A 13,388-nucleotide genomic window follows, 5' to 3' on the forward strand; every position below is an offset into this window, starting at 1 on the left:
ATGGAGGGTAATAATAAGATGGCAGGGGGTGTATTTCTTTTAATCAGTATGATGCTACATGATCCACTGTGGCTGTTTTTGTCTTCTTTTAATACAGTTTATTTTAATAACTTGCCAGTTATTTTTTAAGTCTCTTTTTATTATGTACATACAAAAGAGTATCCAATTACTGTGTGATTACATTGCTGTGTGACTGTAACTTTGCATTTGTGGTCAGAAGACCTGATTTTTTTTCTTTAATGTAGTGCGTATTCACAGGTCAGTCTTCATTCCAGTCACCCACATTCCCACCTCTGTGCTCCCTGAGTTCCCTCAGGTACCATGAAAAGTTTTTCTCCCTTTTTGTTTTGCAACCTGCTTGGATGTTCATGTGATAGCAAAGATAATACAGCGGTGTTTTCTTAGTTATCCCAAAACCACCAGAGCTGAACAAATGACAAAAGAAAAAGAGAAAGGAAAGGAGATTATAAAACACAAAGAAATAAAACCAACTCAAAATGGTCCCTTATGAGAGGAGAGTAATTCTTTTGATCCACCAATATATCTTCAACACTTAAGGAAAAAAAGTAATTTCATGCAGACTGCTCATTGGAAATTTGAATATAGTGCATTTGAATATTAAAACAACAGAAGCTTTGTGGGTACATGATAATATAAGAAAACAAGCAACCCGCTGTAATACATTTAAGGATACAAACACCTTACTCCATGGCATGAAAAAGTATAGGTGGCAAATCTTACTGTTTCATACTGTATCTAAAATGCTGAAACCATCTAGGTTAGTTTTAAATGAGAAATTATCTGCTTTAAGTATGGACATTTTTAACCAGTGCTTATCCTGAGAAAGGAATAATCATGAAAAACAGTTACATTTCAACAATGATATCCTAGTGATTTTAAGCCAATTTGAATTTATTTTAAACTACAGGGTGTCCATGAAGTCTCTTTACAAAAAAAAATATTACAAAGGCAACTGATGAGCTGTCTTAATCAGATTTGTTCTTTGTTCTTGGTAGTTATGAAAGTTTTTATTAACCCCATTGCTTTTGTGTATTTCAGCTCTCCTCTTGATAAAAGAGGTACTGTTAAATGAACCCCTAAAAGTGGCTACTCCTCAAGAAAAGGCACAATGTGTGTCATGGTTTATTGAGACAAAATTGGAAACACAGACCCAGGGCAACTACAGACCTAAGTATGGAAAGGAGCCACCATCACGGCCTTGATAGAGACAGGGACAGTGTTGGATAAATGGAGGAGTGAACGACCAAGAACATCTAGGGAAAACATTGATCGTGCAAGACAAACCTTTCACCATTCTCCTACAAAATTAGTCCTATCAGTATCTACTCCTCATTTTCACATGTTTGTCTGTTCACTTGCTTTTGTAATAATTTTTTAATTATAAAGAGGTTTTATGGACACTCTGTACATAATTGTGCTGCGTTAAATCTTTCAGATCCATGTCATACTAATTCAATAATTTGCTGTACTGAACAATTACTATTTTCTTGGTCGGTCAATGACTGAACTGATAGAAAGAGTTTATGCAACTTCATTAAATACCACAGATTTACTTTACAGAAAGTCTATTAAGATGACAGTATTTTTTCAATGCGCCCCTCTTTCCCAATCCAAAACAGCTTGTGATTTCACCATTTGTGGTCTCATAACATACAAACGTCCATACACAGTCTCACAGCTTCCCTACAAGGGGGCTTTGAGACAGACAAACAGTCACACAGCTTCTACTGGCACAACATAGAAGACATTCCACACAATTTGAGTCCAACAAAAAAAGGTTATAATCATGACAATTGGGGCTCAAAAAAAAAGTCCAAAAAGTTTTTCACTGATCACTTGTGTTTACCCCTTTAGGCAAAACATTAGCTTAAATGGATGGGAAATCACCAGAGGAAAGGTGTTAGAACTTTCATATTGACAATGTGAGTGAAGAACTTTGAAAACTTAAGAATTAATGGACATTAAATGAGAGACATACAGCCAGCGTGAAGCTACTTCTACACACCACTAACTGTTACATGTGCAAGTTGCGGAAGATCATTGAGGAAGGACGGATGGACGGAGAGAGCGGATCAAAGGGGTGATTTTTTTGAAAGAATAATAATTAATAAAAAAAAGAAACGCAAAAAAGGCAAGACCTGTGACAAACACTTGCACTGATGGTTATCTTGAAATTTCCTTCTTCTCTACACTTTTTTTCCATCTAGACAGACCATCTTAATATTGCCTGGCATGTTAATAAAGAGAAATCAAAATAAACTCAGAAGACTTCCCCGCTGCTGTCATGGACACTTGTCCTTTGGAGCAGGCCATCCGTCCGTCCATCCATCAATTACTGTGCTCTCGTATGTGTCTCTACAGGGCCAACTTGCCAACAATGACTCCAATGACAAAAAAGAGCACACAGAGCGCCAGGAGGCGGGTGCTTAGACCTTCGTCTCTCATGGTCGAGGTTACCATGGTGGAGGAGTGAGGATTGGCCATTGAGGTCACCTTTCTCTTCCGCAGCCCATCATCCTCCTGCGATGAAGAAAAAAAAGTCAGAAATAAAGTCAAAATTTAAGCTAATAGAAATAAAACAGAAGTATAGATAAGAGCATTGATGTTTGAAAGCAACAATAAGTTTACATATCACCACAGCAATTCTAGCCTCTACTTTCACCTCAATGATCCACATGTAGCGACCACAGACTGCATAAATTAGTTGTGAGCACAGTGGCGTCACCAACCTACACTCAAGTTTACTAAAAGTCCATAAAACTTAAATTTATTGGTTGAGCTTTGTGAATATTGCCTGCTCGAAATGCAGCAATGTTCCTTAAAATGCACCCTGCATTTGAATATTTTATTTTTAAAAATGTATATCTGATTGAAAATAAACATGATCAGGGGCTTGAATTGTGGGTATCCACTCAAAATATTAAATTCCCATAAGTGTAGCGCTGATTATGCTGGGAAACTCCTACACATGAATGCATTTAAAATATTCATTCATTAAAAGGCTCCATATAACACAGATAATGGTTGCATGGTTATGTACAGTGTGGACTGGCCAACAATGTTAGCCTGGATCGACACTTCTCTCTCTTTCCCCCATTCATGCACCCAGAGTTACACTTGATCAAAAACTACAGCAAGTCAACCTATAAGTCTAACCGCCTGTTGATGTGTGTGTGTGTGTCCTGCTTCAGTGTGTGTCTCTGTCAAAGTTTGAAGGATAAGTTTGGTTTATACAGCTTTTACATTGTTTATAGAATGAAGTAGAACAAAATACTCACCCAGAAGGTTTTCCTGATCCAAGCAGTGCTTCGGGAGATATTTAGATCCAAAATCGTGCTGCGGACGTCCGTATAATGGGATCCATCGGGGCATAGACAGCGCCGCTCCTAAAACTGCATTAATCGTCCAAAAACTCGTGTTTTTCACCAATATTCCATCATGGTCCGCTCCGGGTTAGTCCTCTGCTGCAGTCTGTGTCACTCCAGACAGCGCTGTGTGGCTGTAATGACCCCTGAACTGACGAAGACTTTGTTTACGTTTGCCCCTCAAAGAAAGGAGGAAGTGGAGTCAGCTCTCCAAAGAGTACTGCCCATTCGCGGAGGGGCAAACATAAACAAAGTCTTCGTCAGTTCAGAGGTCAGTACAGCCACACAGCGCTGTCTGGAGTGAAACAGACTGCAGCAGAGGACTAACCCGGAGCGTACCATGATGGAATATTGGTGAAAAACATGAGTTTTTGGACGATTAATGCAGTTTTAGGAGCGGTGCTGTCTATGCCCCGATAGATCCCATTATTACGGACTTATTATTACGGACGTCCGCTGCACAATTTTGGATCTAAATATCTCCCGAAGCACTGCTTGGATCAGGAAAACCTTCTGGGTGAGTATTTTGTTCTACTTCATTCTATAAACAATGTAAAAGCTGTATAAACCGAACTTATCCTTTAAGTGCTGCTAACTGTCTATCATCTTCATTCTCGACTGATACTTGCACAAGCTAGTGTACCTACACTGAACCATTACTGTAGCGCCACAGTGTCGTGTGCTTGTGGGTTTTTTTTTAGCAGTTATTTGTTTTAAGGTCTTCAGTTTAATTCTGAGGGGCTGAATAGGAGACATGACACCACTGTTTGTTTTCAGACTGATTCACTCAGAGCTGTCAGCTGCTTCATAGACACACAGGGTTAATGGGTGTGTTTGATGTATTCTCCCAGTCTGCCTTGTTTGTGGGATAGGTACAGTTTCATTAGTAAGCTCTATAGCAGTTTTTATGCTCTGATACAATACAATATACAATAAAAATCATTACGCGAGTCTTTACTCTAAAGATAACAAGGCCAATTCTGCCAATCAGACATGAAAAAATTACTTTGTGAAGTTGTGAAAAGACAAGCCTTTAGAAAAACACCTGGCTGTTAATTTAATGTGAATCTTTTCTGTGAAATTATACAAAAGACTGTCCTGTCGGTGAACTGTTCAACCCTTAGTGAAACACTGCTTAAGCTTATGTATCAGAACATGTGAGCATGCGGCCAAATTTTGAAAAGAGCACAAAGTGAGATTCTTTTTTAATAAATGAGGAGGCAGAGCGGGGCGCCACCCTGCTCAATTTTTGCTTGTTTCCACACACAACAAGAGTCTGATACATGCCCAAATCTGGGCCAAAATCTATTTAAGTACAGTATCCAAGTACAAATATTGTTTTTAACTCCCACATATTTGGGGTCTAAGACTTCAATTAAAGATAGGTAAAATATGCATACACATATTTTTGGAGCGGAGACATAATCTCGGTTGCGGCATGGTTAGACTTAAAGCAGGGAGAGATGGAGGCGGGCACCTCGGGTAGTGAGGAGCAAAAATTCTTCCTGTTCCACTCCGCCCACATGCTATGTTATGTACAGCGCTTTTTATTGCGTCAGTAAGATCTACCATATTAATTTAAATGGAAAAATGTTGCTTCTTGTGTCAAATATTGTTGTGGGATTAAAATGTGGACAATTAATTACAGAACCTGTAATTCGATGATTTTTTTTTCAGTTGAATCCCACCACTGCAGTAAAAGCATTCCAGATTGGAGTTTAACAGGAGAGCAGCAATGATATCTGTGCAACCCACTGTTTGCATGCAGCACAGATATAACTATAAGAAAAGTCATCGGGTGGGTCTCTGCTGCTTCCTCAGCCACTGTGCTGTGAACATTAAACCAGGATTTCAAGGAGTCAGGGGCATGTACAAAATGTCAACTCTGGGAAAAAAAAAACTTTGCAGAGCCCTTCAAAATATCAGAAGAGCATGTGTGAAAGAGGCTTTTTATTGTGCATTCTGCATTACTGCAAATGACATGGGAAATACAAAGAATAAGTTTCATTATGGGTTGCTTTCCTTTTGTGACAACTCACCCTGATCTGTTTGTTTTCCTCCCTTAGCCTTTGGACCTCCATCTGCAGCCGCTTGCACTCCTCCATGATCTTCTTCACCTCTCCATCATCAAGGGAGGCACTAGCAGACTTGGGCAGCACAGAGTGCTCAGTCTTAACAGAGGAGGCAGAGGAAGACACAGTTTTGTTGCTTACATTCTCATGCTGTGGAAGAAGAACGAGGGGTGTATAATGGGAAGAAAGTAGAGGGAAAGGAAGGGTATGGGGAAACATGCAGAGACATGTCAGGAGGTGAGATGAAAGTACAAATAATTAAATGAACCATGAAAATAAGCATTTGATGGGTTGTATACAGAGACAACATTTATGGATGGGTCACTAAGAAAGTACTAATAAAAAGGGGGAAAATAAATGAAAGGGAACCATTAAAAACTATAGTATTTTCAAGGTTACCATTTTTACACCAACAACTCAAAGCAATACAGTAGCACAGCTGTACCCTTAAACCAAAGAAGATGACTTACAGTTTTGTCATTTTCTAGAGGCATCTCAAATGCACATCTTAACTTTGAATCCATCAGCTCTTCAGGTTTTGCCTCCTTCCACTGTGGAAAAGAGAATGAGCAAGGGAAAAGAAGCAAACAGAAAGTTCATACATACACTCATAGATCAATCAGAAGTTGTGCTCTGCAGAAAAAATCCTGTCAAGAGTAAAATTTTCAGGATCACAAAAATGCATCAAATGTAGATGTTTATTTTTGTTTCTGTTTGAGGGAAGTTTCTGCACATGGAGCACTCATGCTCTGCTTACAGAGGTTAAAAAAATTAACTCAGGATCAACATCCACAGGTCTAAGAAATACACGAGTATACCTTTTATCTAGAGATGGCTATAATTATTAATACCAGTATCTATACTTATCGACACCCTTATTGGTTATATTTCTTCATTCTAAAAGAAGTTATACATATAAAATATATATAAAGTTTAGTTAAACTCAGTAGTCTCCTCTAAAAGGCTGAAGCACAGACCAGCATATTCCTAACACTCATACTGAATTGAAAGAGTGATCGCTGCTTCTTAAACGTACAGGGTACGGCCAGTTGAAACTGGCTGATGTTTGCCTGGCGCTTGGCTGACAGCTGGCGTGTATGAATAAAACTTGCATTAGTTTGTCAAGCATTCCCACTTTTTTCTGGAAAAAAAAATGAATGAAATGAAAATATAAATGCTCTTGTACTTACAACTCCCTCCATGTCGGTCATGTCATATGGGGCCAGCATGGACTGAACCATGAATTTGTGTTTACTCTTTTCATTTGGGTCGTAGTCAAAAGGCTGTAGCATAACTGTGGACCAAAAAAAGAAGCAATTACAAATGATAAAAGACAGGCTCAGAAGAATAAAACTTATATTAAAAAAAATATTTAAAAAAAACTTCCAAAATTGTCCCAATTCCATGAGTCATAAGATAATAACATAATGTAGGTTGCTTTTTAGGCTACAAATCTATAGCATGTTTCTTTATACACCTGGCTGTGCAGGAAAAAAATATATAACAATACTATATGGTACTCGTCTGAGATCATTCCAATACAATGTCATTACTGATGTGATTTCTTGGATAAAAGTCACATTTTCACAGCATTACTTACTTCTTTGATACTCCTTAAGTTGCCCCCTAGGACTAACTCATTATCAGACACAGGATGGCATTGTGCTAGAATACTTTCAGTTGCCAAGCACTGACTAAGATTCAGAAAAATCTAGCACTTTGGAACACTATATGTTTTACTTTGGAGCTAAACTAGAATATGTCATAGGATAGAATAGAATAGAATAGAATAGAATAGAATAGAATAGAATTGAATGTTCTTTATGATGGTGGCTATAAATTCATTTTGGACTGTGTTTCTGAATCTATTTCAGTTAGACTATACTCTACCATGGCACTGCCTTTCTCAAGAGCAAACTACAAGTTGGATTTTAAAAATATAAAATGTAATCATTGTAGTTTGTTGCTGTATCAGTTCCACCTGCTTTTTTGTATGGAACAGTTAACACATGGTAGACAGAGCAAGCCTTTTTCAAATGTTACAAAACATGTTTACAAACCAGAAACATTAATCGAGGCTCTAGCATCAATGACGCCACTGTTTGGGCGCACACAGTATCTGCGGGGTGCAGTCGTCTTGACTTTGAAACACACATTTCTATCTGTGGGGTTGGTGAGCTTCAGAGTGGCAGTGACAACATCTGTAAAGGGACCTACAGGGGAAACAGACAAAAAATCACAGGTAAGATAAGAAAAGACTTCATTGATCTGACATATTCAATAATAATTTAGTGGGAAAATTAGAGTACAATAAAATAAAATTGAATAACATTAATACACAAAAATTTAGCAAAAAATACATAAAATGGAATGGACAATAATTAATAGAATAAAACTTGAAAAAAATAAATATGCTAAGAGGGGCAGGGTATGAATTTGAAGCATCTGGTGTTATCAAAAATAAGACAGAAGTGAGTAAAAAACTGTGTACAAATTTGTGACACATCTACTAGTTTAAATAAAAGTATTCTACTTTGTTTTTGTATTCATGGCTTGGGATGCTGGCTGGGCATAAAAATGAGATGCGACTAAAACGTCTTCAAATGATTTTCTGTAAATGTGTCGGTAAAGAAGTTTGTGTTGTGTTTTAAGTGCTAACAAAAGGCCTGCCTTTGAGACTACATAATAAACTTTCAATAACTGACAACACTAGAAAGATCCTGCACGTGGCTCACTACTGATATTCTATGGCTCTCTTTCCTCTTGTTTTTTAATTTTTTAATTTTATTAATTTTTTTTATAATTTAGGCAGTGCATTCGTAGGCCTGGTAGACCATGTTAGTGACTTTTGCCACCAAGCACGTCAGACGCCTCAGATTTGGTTTAAAAATGTGTTTAATAACCTAAACTCTGCTCCCTGCTCTGATGAGATAGGCTGTGCATCACTGAGTGGGCGTTGTATTTTCTGGTTCATCTCTGCAAATCAAGGTCTGCAGTAATTCATCAGCTTTCAAACCAGTTCAAAGTGATTCCTTGCAACCAATTTCAGCCAGTGTTTAATGAAAAGTTTTAACTGTTAAAAGCGTCAGCGGAATTTGGATTTCGAAGTGCAATTAAACGGTAATCTCTCAATCGAATCTGCTAGCTTATAGTATTGAGACATAATCGTGGAAACTAGGCTCAGTAAAAGACAACCTGTTCGTGGAAATGTCTAGAATAGGCAAATCCTAGTGACAAGGTTGTAGAAACATCACTGACATCAATGTTTAAACGTTCGTATGGTGTATGTAATTGTGTTACGCGTGTGTTTCAACATTTTCTTTTAAATCGAGAAACTGAGTGTGTGCAATATTAAATTGGGACAGTGGGCCTATCTTAACGTTACAATGACAGCTAGCATACCTTAGCTAGCTGAATGCTACCTAGCTAGTTAGCATTGTCACACACTGTCGCTTTACCTGTCATCGTCACTGCTGTCATACACACTATGTAAAGTTGTATATGTGCTGATACTATGATAGAAAGCACAAATACTGACATGAACAGTATGTTAAATAATTAGAGAGGGAATGGAGAAAGTGGCTATCAATAAACGCTTCTGGAGTCGCCCGGCCCTGCCTTAAACGTTACCTCTGAATTTCAGTTCGTGTTGTGGCTCCAGCGCCAGGACTTGTTCTGGTCTTGCCATGTCCCAGGGCGTCTTCCTTTCTTGATGGCGTAAACTACGATAACGTTATTTCCCCACAGGAAGCCCGGTGAGATGATGGCGCAGACTCTCGGAGAAACGACCGGGCCTTCCAAGCTTTTCTTCTGAAGGGACGTAGGGGGAGGATGAATACAAATACACCACCGCTCGGACTGACAGGTTTGCTGAGTGATTGCCACCGACAGCTGCAGAAGGCTAGCGTGCTACTGCTAACTATGCTAGCTGCGGACGAGAGGGAAAGGAAGGAGGGTGGCGACGTCATGTGAGGGGCGGGCGACTACGGGACATCAATTGTTCGATTTGACTCCACTATCTGACAGCAGTCATATGTAAACAATATCAAGTAAGGAATGGAGTCTAAATATTAAATCCTAACGCACCCCAAAGGACATCAGGTCAGGCTGACAAGTTTTGAAATGGCTCGCCATAGTCACTAGAAAACTTAACTTAAACCGTAATACGGCTTGTATTACATACTTATTTCATACCAGATCCTGAAACATCGGCTACATCAAATAGTTGGTGTCTCATCTCGACCCTAATCATCCTCCGACGACAAGGGTCACTGACACCGACTGTACTTAAGGTTTATACATTGAATTTCAAAACCTAAAGTTTCTTGTACCTTCAGGGATTCCAAGCTTAATCCGATAAAGGAAACTGGATTTGGTATTTCCTACATTCCAGGGATTTGCTCATGTTAAACAGTGTGAGGATTTTTGCTCATACATATTTTGTCCATCAAATAAGTTTCACTTCGATAATAACACCTTGAAACTTTTTTTTTTTTTTAGAGTTTCAAGTTTTAGTATTTTCTGTCTAATAGCCAATGAATAAGAAACTTTTCAATAAAATGCAGCCTAATGATATCTCTATATCACCACAGCATATGGATGTAAGAAACATTTATTTTTTAAAGTTTGACCACAGCCCATCTGGAATGAATCAGAAGACAGAGTTTTTGACCTATACTGCACACAGCTACTAGGGGAAGCAGTTTTTGGCAACCTCACTTCAAGCCAGGCAAGATGACATCCTTTAGAGGATTGCAAGTTCCCCCAATCAGAGGCATAGCTCAGCTTGGGTGACTGATGGGCACTCTAAGACTCGAAGCCTGCGTCACTTACAATATGGCCGCGACAGCTGATTTGCTTTAAAAATCTATTTCAGAAACAGATGGGTGACGTCATTATATTCGTGCTCCATTAATTATATGGTCTGTGGATGATCCTTGACCCAAATCAAGGTTTAAACTGGTGTCGACTGCACCCTTAGCATTTGCCTATATTGCCCTAATGGGCCAGCCGGCTCTGAGGAGAACCCACATGAGATGCAGAGCAGTGGAGGGAGCGGCACCATGATCTGGGGGGCTTTTTCCTTCAATGGAAAAAAAGAGCTTCAGTTCTGTACGGGGACTACGGTGGCTGGCTATGAGGAGATGTTGCAAGGGGGATTCCTTATGACTCAGGGTCTTCATTTGTGTGGTAATGACTTTTTCAACAGGTTAACACAACAGTTCACAATGCCTGCCTGGACTTCTTCTTTACGTTTACAACCTAAATTGTCTCCTGTTTGAATAGATTGCTTCTTTAACAGCACACACTTTTCTGGAGGTGATTTTTTTCTAACATAGCAGTTAAGAAGATATAAAAAACTCAAGTTCTCCAAATCAGAAGTACAGCTTAGCTGACTGACAGGCAGGTGCCCTATAGCTGTTAGTGGGAAAGCTCAAAGCCTGCCCCATTTCCAATACAGGGCACTGGTCGATGATTTGCTTCAAAACTCAGTTTAAGGAACAGACAGGTGACGTCACAGAGACTACGTTCATTTGTAACACCAGGGGTGGCCAACCTATGGTTTGCGAGCCGCATGTGGCTCTTTGCCTTTTGGTGTGTGGCTCTTCGATCCATTCATAAAATTGATAAAATGTTGCAAACACTGGGATAAGTACTGATCAATACTTGGGTGATGAGATTGGTACTTAAGTTTCAGTTTCTTTTTTCTAAATGTGGTCCTCTCAATCTTTCATGTGCTCTTGGATAGATAGATAGATAGATAGATAGATAGATAGATAGATAGATAGATAGATAGATAGATAGATAGATAGATAGATAGATAGATAGATAGATAGATAGATAGATAGATGGAACTTTGTCTCTTCTGCAGTAAAAACAAATTTGTCTTTGACAGGTCTCTGAGTACAAATTTAAACACACAAACACAATAAATCTTGCTTTGAAAACTGCAAATGTATTGATTTTCATTTTATGTCATTTTGTTTATGTGTGAGAAGAAGTGCATTTGCAAGACCACGTTTTCTTGTGGCTCTTTGTAGTATCACAGTATTTTTTGTGGCTTTTGGTCCCTGACTCGTTGGCCACCTCTGTATTACACAGTCATTGGTTCCCACTTGCTTCCTAAAAACACTCATCAAGCATGTCAAAACTCATTTTTGGAGTAATCGACAAGAACAGTGGAGCTTCTCATTACTGAATTGTTTTTTGAAACTTTTTTTTTCTATTTCAGGGGGTCTGCTGGCAGAATGATAAATAAATTAATTAATACAATTTCGAGAAAGAAAAGTCAAAATTTTGAAAAAGAAATCAAACTTTTTGAGTTTGTGAACTCCACATTTTCAAGTTTATAAGTTTCAAATTCATGACTTTTTAAGGTCCTAAATTTTAAGTTTGATTTCTCACAGATTTATATATGGCTTTGAATTTGTAGAGTGGTAACAAGCTGCTCATTTCACTGCATCATGGACCATATAGGATATTAAACTAACTTGTCTGTTAAAGAACACATCATAGGAGGGAAAAAAAACATAAAGTGGTAGTATTTTATATGTGGGGAGCAAAGCTTACTGGCTTACATCTGAGAAGGTGCTGCCTTATCTTGTTAAACCCATCCATGTGAAATTTCAACCTAGCATCGTTTCATGTTACCATCATATGGCTGGGTCCATCCACCAGCAACCAGCTAACTAACATCCAGATATATGCAACTCCTAACACAGCTGGCTGCATGTTGGCAGTCAAACTGAAAAGTTAACATTGTTTGTTTGCCTTAAACACTCACAACGGTTGATAACTGAAGCAAGGAAGCTAAGGTAAGTATTCTACCAAGCAAATGTGTTCCAGGCGTTCGGTGTGCCAGCCTGACACTAACCTTGTGATTTTTTGCTCCATTCCTTTGAATGGCCCTATTGCCACTGTAGTTTTGGGTGTTTGAACTTTGTTCTTAGCTCTTGATCTGCTGATGAACAGCCTATTTCAGTTTAATTCTTGTTTGCTATAAATGGCTCACTCATTTTTTTGTCTCACTCCCATTTCTTCTTTTTGCATTTTAAAACTCTGCTTAAAACCCTCCTGAGACTCAGCAGTGCAAAATGTAAATTTGTGAAAATTTTCAACTGGTCTTGAAATTTTGATCAGGTGTACATACTTTTTTGTAATATACAATTTCATACATACTGCATATCCGCTAAGAGAAAAAATCTGTTGATGGCGTAGTCCATGCTGTCACTTTTAATCAGGTTTGGTCTTGCCTGCAGTAAGTGGCCATTCAAAAAATACAGCTGAGTTCACACTTTGCAGATTGATTTATGGCAGTTTCTGCAGATGGCTTCTGCAAGTAGCCTTCCTCACAAAGAGAATTGTAGGGTGAGGGCTAAGCTGAGACATTTGGTGCATCCCATTTTGTATGCCACTGAACAAACCCCAGTCTTGTAATCTCACCTTAATGACAGCTGACACTTCAGTTGGTCCGCAGCAAATCCGATAAAACAGTATTTCTGTAGAGAAACTTCCATTAAAACTCCTTACCAAGCTGTGCTTTGAATGTGTCTAATATTTGATTTTGCCTTTAAAGCACAAAATACATGATTTGTTGAAATCCACCCCTTAGTGAGCTAAGCGTACCTTGAAGAGTGTGGGCTCATCAACTTATTGAAGAGGGTTTGTCAGTAAATGCCAAATTTGATTAAAGGTTAAATCATTTTTGAGGCCATACTTAATTTAGGTCATGGCAAAAAAAGGCTGAAATCAAGGAAGAAAAATTAGTTATTTTCTCAGAATAAACTATTTTCAGTTCACCCAGTTATTTATGTAAGAGCTAACTACAGGATAACCGCAACCCTAGCTTACCTGGATTTTTTTCCCTCACAAAATGTTATGTATTGACATGCATAATGACAGACCTGTTACTGTCTGCATCAAAAAAACC

At 38.5% G+C, this 13,388-nt stretch overlaps 1 protein-coding gene across 2 annotated transcripts; it reads right to left on the reverse strand.

The window, feature by feature from the left end:
- Positions 1 to 118: 118 nt before the first annotated feature.
- LOC141799173 (vesicle-associated membrane protein-associated protein B/C-like) lies at positions 119 to 9,431 on the reverse strand. 2 transcript variants are annotated; one of them, XM_074681316.1, is made up of 6 exons: positions 9,089 to 9,431; positions 7,519 to 7,671; positions 6,649 to 6,752; positions 5,929 to 6,009; positions 5,426 to 5,608; positions 119 to 2,541 (listed from the first exon to the last, which is right to left on the reverse strand). In XM_074681316.1, the coding sequence occupies exons 1-6, from the start codon at positions 9,144 to 9,146 to the stop codon at positions 2,377 to 2,379; spliced, it is 744 nt and encodes a 247-aa protein (XP_074537417.1). In that variant the 5' UTR covers positions 9,147 to 9,431; the 3' UTR covers positions 119 to 2,376. The 2 variants fall into 2 exon arrangements, with proteins under 2 accessions (XP_074537417.1, XP_074537418.1); XM_074681317.1 differs by having other exon boundaries at positions 5,426 to 5,557; positions 9,089 to 9,427.
- Positions 9,432 to 13,388: the final 3,957 nt, after the last annotated feature.

This window comes from Halichoeres trimaculatus, unplaced genomic scaffold (assembly GCF_033239565.1).
Source record: "Halichoeres trimaculatus isolate MK-OKI-2021-1 unplaced genomic scaffold, fHalTri1.1 fHalTri1_scaffold_11, whole genome shotgun sequence".
NCBI classification, from domain to species: Eukaryota; Metazoa; Chordata; class Actinopteri; order Labriformes; family Labridae; genus Halichoeres; species Halichoeres trimaculatus.